At 42.2% G+C, this 17,842-nt stretch overlaps 2 protein-coding genes across 2 annotated transcripts; both read right to left on the bottom strand.

Moving 5' to 3' along the window:
- Window positions 1-349: 349 nt before the first annotated feature.
- fbxl22 (F-box and leucine-rich repeat protein 22) lies at window positions 350-5,405 on the bottom strand. The gene is made up of 2 exons (XM_070972887.1): window positions 4,819-5,405; window positions 350-722 (listed from the first exon to the last, which is right to left on the bottom strand). The coding sequence occupies exons 1-2, from the start codon at window positions 5,283-5,285 to the stop codon at window positions 374-376; spliced, it is 816 nt and encodes a 271-aa protein (XP_070828988.1). The 5' UTR covers window positions 5,286-5,405; the 3' UTR covers window positions 350-373.
- A 1,644-nt stretch (window positions 5,406-7,049) lies between these two features.
- Window positions 7,050-17,249, bottom strand: usp3 (ubiquitin specific peptidase 3). The gene is made up of 15 exons (XM_070973042.1): window positions 16,819-17,249; window positions 16,436-16,496; window positions 15,671-15,808; window positions 15,189-15,272; window positions 14,819-14,900; window positions 14,432-14,511; window positions 13,389-13,502; window positions 12,917-13,030; window positions 12,599-12,748; window positions 12,092-12,198; window positions 11,842-11,922; window positions 11,618-11,736; window positions 11,390-11,503; window positions 8,708-8,775; window positions 7,050-8,239 (listed from the first exon to the last, which is right to left on the bottom strand). Exons 1-15 carry the CDS (start codon window positions 16,907-16,909, stop codon window positions 7,756-7,758), a joined length of 1,887 nt encoding a protein of 628 aa, XP_070829143.1. The 5' UTR covers window positions 16,910-17,249; the 3' UTR covers window positions 7,050-7,755.
- Between the last annotated feature and the right edge of the window lie 593 nt (window positions 17,250-17,842).

The raw sequence follows: 17,842 nt of genomic DNA, 5'->3' as shown, positions 1-17,842 counted from the left end.
TTTGTGCAAAGCTAAGCTAACTTGAGTCTCATCTAGATCTTGGCACAGTACAATACCTTTTCTTTAACGGTGTAATTTTATGATTGCATGACTTCACTGTTTATTGATTGAGTTACTGATAAGGCCACCTGTGCACACACTAAGACTTTATTGTGAGTGTCCCTGGAATTCCTCCTGGTCACGATAACATGGAAAACAGATGGCTTAAAAGCAAAGGTCTTTGTAAGACTTGTAAAAAATGTAAAAAAAAATGCTGCAAAAACTAATAAACACAGACACTGTACAAATCAGAGCAAAAGCACCACAGTCAAGTCCAAAGTTACAAAACTGCTCTTCCTTCAGGTGCATATGTAAGGATGTGAAAGCATTTCCATCAGGAAAACAGCAGGAGCTTCTGCAGGGTCCTCCTGATGGGCTCGCTCTCCTCAGGCTTGCTGTCTGGGATCATATCAGCACTCCTCTCTGCACTCAGCTGGATGCCCGGCCTCTTCTCCCTGGCAGCCTGCAGCCCTGCCTGGGTGATGTTCCTGCAGAAGTCTACCTTTACCTCCTCCAGGTTGACTCCATGAGCCGCCACACCTTCCAGACTGCTGTCAGTGATACGGACGCAGTTCTCCAGGTGGAGGCGGCGCAGCTTCCTGCAGCTCTGCAGCAGGGAGATCACATCCCGGTCTGTGATGTGTCCACAGCCAGACAGGGTGAGCGAAAGCAGGTTGGGACACCTGCGGCACAGACAGCATTCAGTAACCTCATTAAACAAAGGCAAGTTTCCATGCACGCGTTGAAGAACAACCAGTACAAAGACCTTTACTCATCATGCCTTAGGACATATTGTATAGCAGAGGGGGATTAGTTTGTTTGGAGAAGGACTAGCCTTAAGTAAGCGAGGCTGTTTGGCGTGTGTGCCTATTTTCAGATGAATACTCTCCAGGTCTCTTGAATAGAATCAGATAACAGTGGAGAGCATATAGATCGGGAGCCTGATCTGAGCAATATGTGAAAGAGATGTAAACAACACCGCCGAGGGGCAGCAACATGATCTGTTTAACGATAGAGCGGTTTAATGCCAAGACCAAGCTATCTTTTCTTTCCACGCTGTCCCGCTGGGCTCATGTGTTTCCGTCCTCTAAAAAGCTGTTGTGAATAAATGGAGTATGGCGCTATTGCACAGAACAATTACAGGATGCTTGATGAATTATAGCATGACAAAAATGCATTTTCTCATGCTTAATTTTCCTTCTAAGCTGAATGTGAATTGTTGCTGTTGAAATGCATGCATTCACTGCATGTTTCCACCCTGTATCCAGAGTGCACTGCAACCTACAGGCAGGCCAGCAAGCAGGCAGGCAGACAGACACTCCGATGGCAACGGATGGAGGATGTCATTCACGTTCACTGATGCAGATTACATAAAGACTTACATAATCTTACCACTTTGCCACATGTGAGCCAAACATATTCCAGTCGCCTGCAAGTGTTGAGGGCATTGTCCCAGTAACCTCTGAACATGGGGCAGCACAGTCAATCCACGTGCCCCGATGCATTGTTGCATGGGGCCAATGTGGGGCTTTATCAGCGGATGTGACTGCACAGTATTGACATTAACCGAAAAAAAAAAAAAAAAGCGGGGGTGGGGCAGTGGAATGACAAGAGCTCCAAGTATTTCGGGATTCAGTCTCTAATGACTGCAGTTCGTGTGCCTCAGCGGAGACGGTACGGTCCATGAGGGAAGGGAAACATGACAGCAATAAAAACTTCATCAACCTTTGTTTCAACCTCTGTTACATAATCCACCCCCTCATGGCACCTCCCCTCACCTTGTGCAGATGTTTGTGAGCGTGTGTTTGTTTTTTCTATCAAACCATATATGCACACCACCTTGCCTTAATCTGTCCCCATTAAGAATTCCTTTCTTACCGTCTCACATGCGCACACACAGATTTAGTAATGTTTCGTTTTAGGCACGTCACAGAACTGCCTCATAGCACCTCTTGTGGTGGTCTTTTTTTCTGTCTTTGTTTGCCTGCAGATAATCTTTCACTTCCAAGATAGTTTCCCATCATCTACAGGAACGCACCAGCTGATTGGACGTTAAAACAAAGTAAAAATGACATTTTGAGCGCAAGTTGTAATCAGAGAACTGTAAGTAGAACAAATTTTTCATCTGGCCTGTTTTTGTTGGTGCACGGCCATGTTTATTGTCTTCCAAGGTACTAATGTTCTTGCCCCGCAGCAAGTTTACTCCACTGATGTCTCCTCTGCTTTTGTGTGTTGAGGACAGTTGCAGCTTTTTGGAATGTGACATGAAAGAAAACAAATCACAATGTGGCATTTACAAGACGAGAATAATCGAGTGAGCTGTTTACTGCAACATAAAAGGGAAATGCAAGAGACACCATCCAATTTGCCGTCAGGTTATTCATCACATGTTGTGTCTCCTATCTATCTATCTATCTATCTATCTATCTATCTATCTATCTATCTATCTATCTATCTATCTATCTATCTATCTATCTATCTATCTATCTATCTATCTATCTATCTATCTATCTATCTACTGTACACTGCAAAGATGTCTGCACTGTTGCTTTCCTTGCATTCAGGTTTGAGACATGATGTAGCTCACATTAAAGCAAACAGCATGGAGGCCAGTCTGGTCTGAGCTTAGCACAAGCAGAACACCACACCGCTAACCTGTAATCATCTCTCTAATGAGATGTTTGGTTTGCTAACGGTTATTTTGTCTGGTTAAATTATCCACTGAACTCAAAAAGGAACGAAGACATACATTTAACATTCAGCTGCTTTGGTCTCTTAAGTGGAAGGGTTTGCTTCAGACCAGTGACTGTAAATTGTTTCAAACATGATTTCGGACATCTTTTGCTTTCTAAATTTAGTTGTGAATGTTTCCCAAAGCAGCTGTCAGCTGAAACTGTACCTTGTGTGCAGAAGTCTTCTAACTGAAACAGTATCTGAAGATGTGCTTGTTTTGAGAGAGAAAGCATCATTTTTTTTCACATGGTGCATATCAAATATTGGAATGAAGCCACTATTTAGCCATGGATGCCTCATGCCAAAGCTTTCTGTGCCACCCACTGTGCAACCCACACATGGCATGTTGAGCATTTTAATTCATGCTGCAGCTGTAATCCTAATACAGTGAAATATAGTCAAAATCAAATAGCCGTGTTCTTGACAACTGATTTAATGTAGTCATGGGGCATCGGAGGAGCACCACACTGGAAACTACACTATGAACAAGCCCAAAGACAAGCTATGTTTTATGGTGTTTTTCCATGAAGATTAAAAAAAAAAAAAGGACAGTCATGAGCTTGGCGTCAGAGTTTGCGTGGAGTCTTATCCAGGAAGAGGCAGGCAGAGACAGACGCACATGTTCATTCCTCTGACAGCAACAAAGAGCCAATTGTAAGCTCCACCTGCCTGAGTAAACCTCTAGTCTGCAGCTGACTGGGAGGGTCAAATCACTCTTTATCACCCCTACAGCTTCCTTGCATCCCCTCCCACTTTGTCACGTGCACTTAGCTTTCTTCTCCCTGAGGCAGTTTGGGAGGGTTTATCAGTATGCAATGAGAGTGCCTTAAAGCCGTTAGGATACAGGACCCAGACAAAGTAGGGGGGTTCTAGTTTTTACTTGATCTCGCCGCTCTCGTGTTTTGCGTCTCAAATTTCACAATACAGGAAATCCTCACAGGGTCATACGCTGAGCCAATGAGCCAGCCCCTCTTCCCTCCTCTTGTCTCGGCCAGCTGCGGTGGCCAGGCTCCCTCACATCAATGGTTATTACTGGCTGCCTTGGAGAAATTATCCAGAGACCTCATTATGCCTCTCCAGGCTGATTCCTGCATGCAGTCAGCCACGCACACAAGGCCAAAAGCCAATAGAGCTACATTTCAGTGACCTATCAAATCCAACTGTCACATCATTCAATAAATATAATTTGATATCTGACCACAGTTATGTTAGTTAATAGAATCAGTCTTATGTCCCACAGATGTGTCATTTTTCTGTCTCTACAGCCAGATACACCATCTGTTTCTGATGATTTTCTTCCCTGCTGCCTTTAGCTAAACATGGCAGTTTCAGTAAGCCATGTGCCTCTAAATGAAAACAGTTTTGCTCCCTGTGGCGGGTGTGAATGACCGAAAACTGTGATCATCCTCAGAACGCATCTGACCAGAAGTAGCACTTTTTTAAGACAAAAGTTTGAATGTTCGTGTGTGACACAAAGCTGTGAAATCTCAGGCTCCCGTAAGATATTTTAGAGTCATCTTGCGAAAAGGCGCTACAGGGTTGGACAAAATTACAGGAACACCTTCACATACAAGACACTCAAAATACCTTGGAGCTACTCATGCGCAGTTTTAATTGAGGATGCATTAGAGTGGTGTGAAATCAGCTTTATTGCCCAATTTGAGGATGTGGTTTGCACTGTTATCAACCTCGGGGTTGAGACATCCATGAGGGGTCACAGACTACATCCAAGGGGTCTTAAGAGAACTAATAAGAGAGTGAAGCAGGAAAAACTCCCAGTTATTATCCCATTTTGTGACTTACAGGATAATTTTCCAAAAAAAGTCATTTAAATACAGCAAGGTAAGTCACCTCTTTGGCTGAATTGGTCACAAGAAGTATTCTTTACGGGGCAATAAGCCGAACAGCCGCTGCTTTAGATCATATTACAGCGCAGTGTGAAGTGCTACTGCTGCTGGTCTGTTTGATTGCTGACCATTATAAAAAACCTTTTTGTCATTGTAAAGCACGCAGCAAAGCAGGTGAGAACCACACACAAACACTCACATGTGGCAGACCTGGGCCAGGAAAGTGCTGACCAGGCTTTCATGTTTACTGCAGATGTCCCTCTGAAACGAGCTCTTCAGCCAGTCCTCAATGTTGCACACTTTCAGGACCCTGCTGGAGTACCAGCAGACAGTCAAGTAGCGCAATGAGGGTCCCAGCACAAAGTTGTCCCTCCTCAGCTCACAAGGGGAGCTGAAGTGGAGTAGATTCCACAGGCGGGGGTCCAGGAACACCTCGCGCAGCTGATGACAGGTAAGAGACAAACTCCTCCGGCTGTCCTTGTCCAGGAAGGAGAAAAGGTGGAGGAGACATTCGCGGTTGAGCTGGGTGAGATGCATGGTGAGCCGTCCCAAGACAGAAAGAAAGGCCTCGTCCCCGGGGTGGTGATAGGCCTGCTGGTAAGCAGCAACAATGAGCCTGTAGCCTGTATTGTGTGGCCTAGATACATGATGCCTCCTCAGGCACATGCTGGAGGCCTGCACATATAAGGCCGGGGAGCGCGGGCTATTTTGGGAAGACAACTGCCGGTACGGTCAAAGATGGAAGTGTTTGAGGCATACGCTCCCTTTCCATCTGTCATGGCTCTCAACAGGCGCTGGACTGAGCCAGATGTTTACACTGCCCTGGCCTAGTTCTCAGATACACAGTGAGTGACACACAAAAAGAGAAACACCTCCACAATGTACTGCAATACAGCAGCCCTGCAGCACAAACCGATTTAAAACGATCAGTTGTTGTCGAGACTTAAAGACGCCCCTTCACTCCAAAATGTGTTTTGCATTATTGTTTCTTCGCCTGGCTGCTTGAGCTCGACAGAGTGAGCTCGTGGAGAGTGATGTAGCTGCTGTTTGACACGAGGAGGCTGTTCTCACATTCATGATTTCTCAATGCAGACTTGATGATGCTAATTATTGTGTGAAACAGGGTATTTTTAAATTCTTTTAACACGTCTGCGGGGGATCTTTAACTGGTTCTTTGTCTAGCCTTTTAATTCTTGATCATTAAAGATAGAGGTGGTGCTGCAAAGCAGGGGCACTAATATTTTGTCATTTTGTAAAGAGAGGAGCAAGAATATTAGGATCAACTTCAAGTAAAGCAACCCAGGACACCACCATTAAGATCACTACATACAATGAGCTGAATTAACCTCTTGGCACAGTTTCAACAACAGTTAACATACATTTCACAAAAGGGAGTGTTTACAATAGAAGACACTGGATTAAACGAAGGCCGACAACAACTTTAATGACACATTAAAAACCTTAATGTATTATATTCAAGATCATAACAGAGCCTAAGTACAAACAGCATTACGCAGGACTTTGTGTAAAAAGAACACAGTGAACTATGACTCACTGTGTGTTTGAACTTGCTCAATTGGAGCACGGAGGACATACTGAGATGGCAGAAAAGCAAAATACCATTATATCTATGTCATCACTCTACAGTACATCACCAGCTATGTCCTGTTCCACTTGTTATCACCAGTCACGAAAAAGAATGCAGGACATTGGGAAATGCCACCGTTGGGAGGCTGATTACAGTTTGTCCTGTGACTCATTGTGTCACGATGTCCTTAACCAGAACCTCAGCGCTAACGCACACAATGCAATGTGAGCTTATTATTAGCAATCGTGATGGAGCCTTCAAGAGAAAAAGAAAAGGCGCAGTGGGGGTGGGGGTGTCATTAATGGAGAGTAGCGAGCCCACAGCCACCTGCGAGCAGGCGAGGAAGAGCAGCTGTTCCTCGTCATACAGGAGTGCTTGTTCCTGCCTGAGCGAGAAGGCTGACTGGCTGGCACGTGTCCCGAGGGGAGCTCTTACGTCTGACTGTGTGGGTGGAGATGTTCGCCAAAGGGATGTGAACAACAAAAAAAAAAGAAAAAGGCCTGCTCAAAAAATGGTTCTGTTCTCAAAGGTCGTACTTGGACACATCAATGGCTGTTTAGTGTCGCAAGCCATAATGAGGGAGCTGGGATAATTAAGTTGGGCTTATTAACACAATGTACCGTCTGGTGGGCATGCGTTCAGGTTACAGACTCGAAACACATAAGAAACAACAGATCCGAACGCCACTTGTGCACCCTAAAATCTGAGTGGATTTGACGTTTGATACAAATTCTTTGAACTGGGTCATGTGACACGTTGCTACAGAGGGAGCGGGGTTCAGGAAAAGATGAAATTCAAGGGGTTTTTTTCCCCACAAATTCAATAAAAAAAGAAACATCAAACATATGATAAAAGATTCTCCATTGTATTTTATCACTTTGCCTGATACATGTTTGAAAAGAGCATTTCATCAGGGCCTGTTTGAAAGCCCATTTCAGATCAACATCAAACGTTAAATTACACTCCAGCATCAATACAGACAAATAAAACAATTTGAGAATGATGATTTCTTTCACATTGGTTCTGCTCAAGAAGTTAAAACAACTTTCTAAAGCCCTAACGAGCACTTGTCAGTCAATAAAATGCATTGCATTCTTTTTACTAAAATCTTCCCTAATAACTGGAAAACAGAACTACGAGGTTTTTAAGAGGTGGCAATTACAAAATTAGAAACTTAACAAACAATAGAAACTCCAAATATTGTTACAATGACACAGTGTCCTGACACAATCGGTCTCATCAGTCGACTTAACATTGAACCGACTTGAGGTTTTCCTTTACTTCATCATCTTAAACAATCACCTTTGGAATCTAATACATACAGAGACGTCTACCTCGACTGAGGAATACACCATCAAGGAAAGAAATGCAAAGTCATACTAAAGAAAACACAAGCAGCAAATTATACATGGTGCTGTCATGCAGGTCATAAAAAAACAAAATAGTAGCACATACATTAAAAGGTGAAAATTAACTATTTAAATCAAGCACTGTGACAAATGTGATTGAGGTGAGGCCAGAATGGAGTGACGAGCTGCTCTGACAGAATCATTGTGCAACAGCTTGTATAGCTTGGCTGGCTTCCTGTGTTGCAGCCTTGTCTGAGGTGTCCCTATCTGTTGCAGCCTCCATTGTAGCTGTGTCAGCGTTAGCCAGTTCAGGCATGTCCTCACCCTCATTGTACAATGCTGCATTACCTGGGGCCGTCACATCAAGGGTATTCATGTGTGAGGCCGCCACGTCCATCAAAACCATGTCTGTGGCAACTGTGTCTGCAGCAACCTTGTCCTGAGCAACTGCTTCTGAGGAAACACCGTCCATGGCTGCAGTGTCCACGGGAGGCTTGTTCGAGGCAGCGCTGTGTGTGGTGCTCTTGTCTGAGGCCACCTGTTCAGTCCTCTCCACATAGAAGAGGATGTAGGCCTTGGCCTTCCTCACTGCGTCCTCATTGGTCAGAGTCACCGTGCTGTCATTGAAGTGGTACCAGCGGCCCTCGTGGCTGCCATACGCTGTGTAATGCCCTGATCCAACCCTGTGAACAGACACATACATCACATTCTGCTGTCTGGCTTCTTACAAGACTTCATTTGCTGCTGCTTTAGTGAGAGAGACAAGTTCAACACAACGCAGCAGCAGAACACCATCGCCACCTAGAGGCCAAAAATAAAACGGCAGCACTTTGACAGACGGTTCATTTTGGCATATCAGAACACATTTTCAAGGACTTTCAGCCTCATGCCTTTCAGCATTTAGTAGCTACATGAATTTTTAAACTGCAGCTGTCCACAAGGCTTTTCAGCTCAATTGGATCTGAATTGCTTACACAGCGATTGGGTGGCTGACGGCCAGTCGGCGGAGCTGGTCAGTAGATGTATAGTAGATGTATAGGTGACATGTTTTGTTTATGTAAGAATCCAGCCGTCCATATTGCTACCATGGCGACAAAAGCACATCTTGCATGCATTTGAACACATGATCATCCGATACGTCATCTACTCACCCTGATCCATGATGCACTACGACAGCAACGAGGTCATAGAGGCAGCTTTCTGGTAATGAATTCTCTGGCTGCAAACATAAAAAAAAAAAACAATGATTTCCATCCTGGGCTCTCAATTCCACCCAAAACTTCACACCTCAAAGATTAACAATGGCGTGCACAAGTTTGGGTACCCTTTGGCCAAAATTTCTATTCCTGTGAGTAGCGAGTGAAAGATGACCCGATTTCCAGACAGCATAAAGTTAAAGATGGCATATTTCTTTAATGTTTTAAGCATCTGCATTTTCATTTCTGTCTTTTACAGTTTCAAAATAGCACAAAAGGAAAAAGGCCAGAAGCAAAGGCTTGGCCACCCTGCATGACCAGAACTTAGTAACACCCCCTTTGGCAAGTACCAGCTCTTGTAAAGGCTTTTTATAACCAGCTAAGAGACTTTCAATTCTTGTTTGGGGGGTTTTCGCCCATTCTTCCTTGTAAAAGGCTTCTAACTCTGTGAGAACTTGGGCCGCCTTGGATGCTCAGCTCTTTTGAGGTCAGGGGACTGTGAGGTCCATGGCAGCTTGAGCCTCTTGAGGTAGTCCATTGTGGATTTTGAGGTGTGTTTCGGATCATTATCCTGTTGTAGAAGCCATCCTCTCTTCATCTTCAGCGTTTTTACACAATTTGCTGGTATTCAATTGAATCCATTCTTCCCTCTAGCAGTGAAATGCTCCCTGTGCCCAAAGCATGATCGATCCACCCTGTGCTTGACAGTTGAGAAGTGTTCTTTTCATAAAATTCTGCACCCATTTTTCTTCAAATACACCTTTGGTCAAAAAAATTCAAATCTAATTTCATTAATCCACAGATTCTTGTTTCCAAAACACATCAGGCTTGTTTACAGGTTTGCAAACTGCCACGATGGTCATATTTGTGCAGGTGTTGCTGCACAGTAGAACAACACACCTCTTCAGAAGGCAGTCAAACAGGGATTTTGATTAGCCTTTCTAAAAATCCTAAAAGCAGTTCTCCCTGATGGTTTTCTTGGTTTCCAGACCTCAACTGTTCCTGCTATGTCATATTTATATTCCAAACTTCAGGAAACCGCTTCCTGAAAATGTTTCGCTGTCCTCTTGTAGCCTTCTCCTGCTTTAGGAGCATCAAGTATTTCAATTTTCAGAGGGCAAACGTTATCTGAAAGCTCAAACCTCTTGGGGGAACCCACACTTTTGTATGGCGCTCCTTTCTTTTTTCCTCTAAAATTGTACAAAACAAAAATAATGCACTAAACTTGAATGTTGAAAGGGATGTTTCATCTTTAACTTTATGACTTTTGGAGACACATAAAAGGAAGTTTCACCTAAAATTATGGTACTCTCAAATTCCAAAAAACCTTGGTGGTAACAATTGGCATGATAGAAGACTGACTGGTGTTTTATACAAGAACGAGAGGCTCTGACAAATCAAAAATGATACCGCCTAAAGAATGACGATGAAAAGGGAACCATTTACATTTGTTCTTCTCTTTATAACCATCGAGCCTTAAGATTACTTTCACCATTGATTGTCAATTATTTTCTCAATTAATCGTTTAGTTTGTAAAATATTTGAAAACCCAAAGCCCAAGTTGACATCTTCAAATGTCCCCCCCCAAAAAAAATCAGTTTGTTTACATAGAAAACTAGTTTATCCTCGCATTTAACAGGATGAATTGTAAGCATTTTAATAGAAAAATGAAAAACAACAATAGTTGTAGCTATTTAATTTAATGTCAATCAACGAATCGATTGATTTGTTTCAGCTCTATCAGTGTGTGCACGTTGCAATTTCTTCCTTTTTCAGATGTGGAGTTTTTCTGGTCAGCCAACAGAGGCCGACAGTGATCGCTCTGCTTGACAACTAGCAAAACATTTTTTTCACAGTGGATATAAACCCATCATCTTCTGACAGTCAAAGAGAAAAAAATCAGTTAGACTAAAAACACCAGTTTGGCAGAGGAGCTATTGTAATTTTTGCAAATAAAAAGATCCCCTATATCTCCATTTCAAATGGTCTATTCTTTATGCTGTCTGCGGCTGCTCGGTTTGTGCCCAACTTACAATGCAGCTGTTACAGTTCATCATCATATTTCACATGCTTTGACAAGTCAGATGTCTTGTCACATCATGGAAAGATCTAAAGTGAAATGCCAGTGTTTTGACTCCTTTTTAAGTTACAAAAGCATACCCCTTCATTATAAAGGTTCAAATTTGGCCTAAGTGCGCCAAGTCATTGTGGTATTGTGATGTTTCCTATAAGTATGACTGAAGTAATGATAAAATTTCCACAATGACGACTTAAGCAAACTTGTTTTTCTCTTGGAATCTTCCATAACAGTGGACATAGAGAAAAGCAGCTTATGGCTTATGAATGCAAGCATCTGTGAGGATGTTTGTTAATGTTGAATTCTGTGTTATGGGTTCCACAGAGGCGAGACCTGTTATGGTACTTACTGTGGTCTACAAGTCACGATCTTTTCCTGACTAAACTGCAGCATTTCTGTTTTCATAAATGTATTATTCCGTATTTTGTCATCACCTTGAGACTTATTTCAATAGACAATAAAACTCCCTGTATTACCACGGATTTGTACCATTTCCTGTTATGCCTTAAAATCTATAATGTGGAATTCTATGACAAGCATTTCTTCTGTTTTGTGCTTACCTCAAGTAAGTAGCCCCTCATGTCCAGGCCTTTGAGTGGAAATTCCACATAGGTATCCACCTTGTTTCTCAAAAAGGCTGTCCAGTGAAACCTTTTTAGGTGCAGACACAAAACCTACGATTGGAAATGAAACCCCAATTACAACAAAACACAGCATTTCTCACACTGCTTCACTCTCAAAGAATAAACAGACAAATTGGCCGATAATAAAATTGAAAATTTCTATACCTTTGGCAGCTTCTGGATCCAGAACTTCTTGGTGGATTTCTGTCGCTTTTTACATTTGTGGCAATAGTACAGCTCTGTTTCATCAAGTTCTTCCAGGTCAGTGAAGCTACGTAAGCAGTCTAAAACAAAGCCAAACAAATAGAAAATGCTGTCGATGATTTCAAACTGACACCAAAAACAAAAGGAGTCTGAGGAGTCAATACCTCTGACGGTGGGAAACTTACCACGTAAGGTGCATATTGGCCCTGGTTCCTGGTCCTTACTTCTCTTTTGCCTGAACTGGCTGGGAATGTCCAAAGACAGATCTGAATGAAACACACAGGAAAAAAGGCGTGAACATGCTTTAATTATATACCTCAAAGTAAATGTCTTTACATTCTTTCAGAGTGTAAGCTTGCAGGGGAAATGGTTTTGCTAGATCACAGAATTACTGAAAAGGAGAAAAAACACTGAGCCTGTCTTGGACGTGCTTACCAAGAAATGGATCAAACTTCCGAGATTCTGTCCCACATATCAGGCAGTTGACTTCATTTTGAAGTATGCCACCGAAAATGGACGTGACAACACTGGCAGTCCCATTTCTGTAAAGCACCAAAAGGCAAGAATAAAGCCATTTTAATCAATAAATGCACATTTCAATCTTCTCATCATATTCTGCATGTGGGCCAGTGAATGTTTATCAACAACATTAAAAAAAAGCATTTTATGAAAACGTCCTCAAGTGGCTCATTGCTGGATGTGACCATTACAACTTCTAAAGGCCAAGAAAGCAAACTTCAAATGGACTGCTTTCAATGAGCAAATAAGGAGAAAAAAGAAATAGTGTGGTAAAATGGGCTTAAAGAAAAACTTCCATAAGCCACATTTGCCAGCATGTCTACAATGATACATGTGTCTGTTTTGTCAACAGAAAAATCAACCCAGAACATGAAAACATACACAAGGGGGAAAAACAAAATGATTGTAGTTAGATAGGCTTACATGCAGCATCTGCCCTCTGCGGTGGAGAGTCTGACCCCATCTTGAGGTGAGACTGGGTGAGACGCCCCGTTGCGACTGTACTGGAGCTCCCTGTGGAGGTGGTCCAGCAGGTAACGCATGAACTCATGGGCATCCTGCTGCTGATAACCCCTGGATAAACAAACACAGTTTTAAATGACATTATGGTAATAACTCACAACAGACTGTTCCAGTCTGTGACGCATGTTGCATCCTCAATATCTTGTTACACTTGCACACACTGACAGAAAACAGCTGTTAACTGCTCAACCACAGGAACTTAACTCAACGCTGGCATACCTGAAACTTGGCATGATTTTCCATATAGCATAAAATAAGGAGTCTGGACTGAAGGCGGTCTGACTTCCTTGCCACAGAGAACAAAGGGTTTTCCTGAACTCCTCCACCAATGACCTGTTCAACATAAAGAAACCCTGTCACCACGCAGCACAGCCGGGGACAATTTAAAATTAAAAAAAAAGTACACAGACGACACGAAGAGTTATTGATAACTGACGCACACAGACATACCCAAACTTGTGTCAGATTACAGATTACAGCGTGCGATGAGTTTATTTTCTGGTCAGTGGTCACACAACACCATTTCTGTACTACTTGGTGTGCAAGTCATCCCTTGATCTAAGATTTCTGGGAAGGCTGTCTTCCATGATCACTCTCAATGAATCATTTTGTCACTTTTATACTTGCTGACATTCATATCACATAAATGCACGCGGACATAAATCCCCCCTCCCCCAGAAGAGGACCTTACACACTGTTGTCCCCTTGGCTGCGGGTGTGGTACATCCTTCTTCCTGCCGTCTTACCACTGCGAAGAGCCACTGCAGGCAACTCCTTGAAATAACAGCTGAACTGCTCGATGTTGCTGTCAAAGAAACAGATGTTTTGTGGTAACATGTTTCACACCTGAGATTTGCAAAGTTTGCAAAAAAAAACAAAAACCTTGTGTTTCAAAGGAACAGAATGCATTAAAACCACTATAGGATGATGGTTGTTGTCAGAGCCTGGCTTTAGTCTCTTGAATTATCATACAGATATTATTCCATTTACAGGAAGCAGATAAATAAAGTCTGTGTTACACTGCTGTTTTTTTAGATTCTGAACATGTTCCAAGCTTCCAGGCAGACATTAGCTAGCGTCTGGTTTGCCATGTTAATCGTCATCACATGAAGTTTTCATTTCACTTTCATACATATGTTGTAATGATGAGCATCCAAGCTTTAGTCTTTAAAGGCAAGAGTTGTTTTGGAAAACTATAAATAAAAAATACATATACACTGCAGCCTGCCTAAGCTTTTAAGCTGCATTTTTATACAGGCACCGACTTGATGACTACAGTTAAGCACTTATAATCTGAATTACTTAGTCAGTTTAAGAGGGAAGCTGAGGTTGTCATTCAGTGTCTGCACACTGATTTTCACACCATATTGAAATGAATGGAAACTAACAGCTGCCTGGAAATCAGGAAAACAGGTCAAATTTCATCCACAACTCTATGGCACGCTTTGGTAAACGATCAGCAGTAATATAAAATGTACTTGGTATAAAGTAACTGTGAAAACACACCAGTATAATCCTTTAGGAACCAAGCGAAATATGTGTTAGCTGGGAAATTTGGCCTTTGACTGTGTCTTGTTTCCAAGCAGCCCGTGTAATTCCCCTGACTGTGCCCCAGACTGTATTAATAAAGGATGACTGGTCATGGGGCCCTGGGTCTACAGGGGCAGAGCTACTGAACCATGCTGCAAGCCCACTGCACCACCCATATACTTGATCTTCAGAGCAGAGCCTTACCTGAGGGACTGCAGGATGGCGTTCATGAAGCATGTGTTGCCTAAGTTCCGCAGGCCTGTAGCACCTAACGCTACCCCATCCTGACAGAGACAGGCAAGATGCAGAAAGACAAACATTTTTTAAATCCCTTAGGAAAAACCATGACTAAAAAGTGAGTTTTAAGCCAACTTTTTAAGATGTCTTGGTGGTCACTTAGGGTAGAAAAGGCTGCTGTGAGTCCCTTAATTGGGGCCCTGTCCCACAGTGTGAATAAAGACTTATAAAAGGAAAATGTGACCAAACTTTGAGTGGTTAAACAGTCTTTTGTGCTAGGACACAGTTGTGGAGCAGCTGCAGCTTGGCTTCTTCTTACAAAAGAAAACAATCAGAGTATCTTCAGGCACTTACATTGTCCTTTAGCAACTTGCTGTCTGGAGCCGGGCTTTCCTGAAGTTTCCTTTTCCTCTGCCTGTCACTCATCAGCGCTGAGCTGTAAGAGGGAAAAACTCTTTATCTGGACACTGATCCTGTATTGAGCATGCTGTGAAACATCTTTTATGTGTGTGTATCTTCCTGATTAGGCTGATTTTACATCTTAATACATATCTTAATACATATACATTAGATACATCTTAATTTGGTATATTTTGTGTCAAACTATCAAAACTAATTTTAATCACAAATATTTACATAATTTGGCAAGTGTAATGATGACAGAGTAAAAGAATGAAGCAAAAACAACATACCTAACGACTTCCTTCTTGAGATTAGTACTTACTTTTCTAAACTCTGAAGATGTTCCCTCACCTTCTGCACCTGCCCGAGTTTGGTGTCATTGACAACAAAGTCATCACATCTGTAACTATAAAATCCACATTAGTCAGGTCACACACACATTCGAAAAACCAATAAACTTACTGAGACTTAAAGCCATTAAAAATGTTCATGCATTTCACTGTGATGAAATGCAACATTCAACGACAGCTGTAAATGTAGCAGGAATGATTTTCATCAAATAAATCTGAATACAGTTATTGTAGTTAACGTTGCAACAAGGACGTGATCATTAGAATTTAGGATCACTTGCAAAATAATTGATACGCTTCAACAAAGGAATGATGATAACAAGACATCTGGTCCCTGTTCCTGCTAAACAACAATCCTTTGACTGTTAAATGTTTTCATAAGTGTACTTTAGCGGGGCCCCACGGTGAGTCACAGACGGTAGTCATAGATAGGCTGGTCATGACGGACACTCACCAGAACACACTGTAGTTGCTGCAGTCCATGCAGACAGAATGATGTGATTTCTCTTTCTCCTGTTTCTCACTCTTCTTTAGACTAACGCCAGTGACTTGGCTCTCTTCAAAGTGTTTCTTTGCATGTCCATTGACATATCTACACAGGAAGAGATTACTTTATAAACACATAACATCTGGGCTTCTTGAAAAAAAATCTAATAAACAGTGACAGATGTTGGCCTACGGTGTGGCACAGAAAAAGCAAAACAAGCAAGTCTACGATCTTAGAAAATATAGTTCAAACACATGGAGTGGACAAAATATTTTTGATCCTCGAGATCAGACAAATCTTTGAGGATTTTGAAAATATTTCCGAAACAGTGCTGCCCCTCTATGTTTTTTAGAAATCGTCAAAGAAAAGAGAAACGGATGCTTAGCTCTGTGACTTGGATGTAAGTATAATACATAAGCTGAAACTGTGGTGAGTCTGTCTCACCCTAATACAATCACAGCTCTGGAAAAACAGTTTGGCCAAATACTAAAACATGTATTTTTGTAAACCTCAGTTTTTGAGGGCCATATTTACACAAAGCCATCCATGTGACCACTGACAGAGTTCTATAGACTTAAAAACCTTAATCTATGTATAGCAACTCTTCCATGGCTGTATAATTGACTTGTCAGACCTGAAGTGAAAATGGTCACCAAAAGAAAAAGGACTGAGACACACCAGAGTATTACTTAAGTTACTTGTGTGCCATGCGTGCGAGTCACACCAACTTACCGTCCACAATGGACCATCAGACAGGTAAGGCAAATCCATGGACTTTTATTGGACCTACAAACTGGAGATAAAAGATGAAGCCGTCTTAATTCAGGAGTATTCAGTGTAACAAGGTCATGCATTGCTATAATTTGCTTTTGAATGGACCATTCTTTCATGTGCCACAGGGATACGCTGTGTATCTTGTCTGAATTGTGATCTGCCCTTGTGATAGCTGTTGTGGTGACTTGTAGCTACATTATCTTTCTGCCTGACACAAATGTGGTACGATCAGTGCCGGCAGACGCTGGTATCCAAAATATCGCACGGACACCCGTAATTTAAATTCCCATTAACGTCAATTTCGGTAACGCTGAAAAAAGGGCGATAAACACTTTTCTTACCGTTACAACACCAGGAGGACGGAGTACCGTTAGGGAACCTGGAGGAATCGATAGGACAGCTCACGTTTGAGTTCAGATGAGGGCACTCCATCAGTGCACAACTGTACGTCAACTAATGTTAGCCAACACTACAACACCAACTGTACCAGGAGCCGGGCAGCTAACAATAGTTAGCCAATTAACCTAAACTAGCTAGCTAACGTTAGCTGACCAACTACTTCTGCTCGCGGACGCACGTTTTCCTGTCTTTGCGAAAGCTAACACGTTTAATAGCCACTATGTTTCTTGCATAATTTAAGGGTATGGCAATTTAAAGAAAATAGAGGCTCTGCTGTTTCCACTCTGACATACTGTAATATAAAAAAGTAACGTTATCTTTGGTGTATAAGGTACTAGATAACTGCTGGCGTTTGCCACAAACAAATGGAAATAACTTGAGGAAGTGACGTTGTGTCTGCCGGCTCGGCGGTTTGCCAACTGCATAACAAAGATGAAAAAGCTTCTGGGAGGACGCGGGACTACTTCCTTCTTCGCTTACATTGCCCAGGCCGCTTAGAGATGCAGTTGGTGCCTCGTGTTTGGGTGGTCAATCTTTTTCATTGTATTTATACCTACTGGCATTTGGCAGCTTTATTGTTTAACTTAATTAAGCCATACTGCAAGACTGAGCTTGTGTCACCGTGGCACGCATGCGCAGTAGTGAGCAACAGCCGCGCTTCCGACAACGTACAGACGGTGAATTGTCTCACAAAGTGCGTAATGTTAAACTGGTGGGCGTGTTTTACCGTAAATATACATTATAATTACAATTTCACAAGAGAAAGGCCATAATTCGCAATGTTTCAGAAATAAAATTGACCTAAACGAGATGGGTCACCACCACCAATTTCCCTTTCATCACTTAATGTTATATATATATATATATGTGTATGTATGTATGTATGTATGTATGTATGTATGTATGTATGTATGTATGTATGTATGTATGTATGTATATATGTGTGTGTGTGTGTGTGTGTGTGTG

The sequence above is a fragment of the Chaetodon trifascialis genome, chromosome 10, assembly GCF_039877785.1.
Source record: "Chaetodon trifascialis isolate fChaTrf1 chromosome 10, fChaTrf1.hap1, whole genome shotgun sequence".
Lineage (NCBI taxonomy): Eukaryota > Metazoa > Chordata > Actinopteri > Chaetodontiformes > Chaetodontidae > Chaetodon > Chaetodon trifascialis.
This window is presented reverse-complemented; position numbering and strand designations above follow the sequence as displayed.

What these genes read in the sequence shown, in the direction of transcription:
- fbxl22 (XM_070972887.1), bottom strand. Translation starts at nt 5,285, where the DNA reads ATGTGCCTGAGGAGGCATCATGTATCTAGGCCACACAATACAGGCTAC. An exon ending in CTGGCCCAGGTCTGCCACAT is followed by an intron (nt 723 to 4,818) that starts GTGAGTGTTTGT and finishes TCTGTGCCGCAG; the next exon opens with GTGTCCCAACCTGCTTTCGC.
- usp3 (XM_070973042.1), bottom strand. Translation starts at nt 16,909, where the DNA reads ATGGAGTGCCCTCATCTGAACTCAAACGTGAGCTGTCCTATCGATTCC. An exon ending in GGATCCAGAAGCTGCCAAAG is followed by an intron (nt 11,504 to 11,617) that starts GTATAGAAATTT and finishes TTCCAATCGTAG; the next exon opens with GTTTTGTGTCTGCACCTAAA. An exon ending in TGAGGGGCTACTTACTTGAG is followed by an intron (nt 8,776 to 11,389) that starts GTAAGCACAAAA and finishes TTATGTTTGCAG; the next exon opens with CCAGAGAATTCATTACCAGA.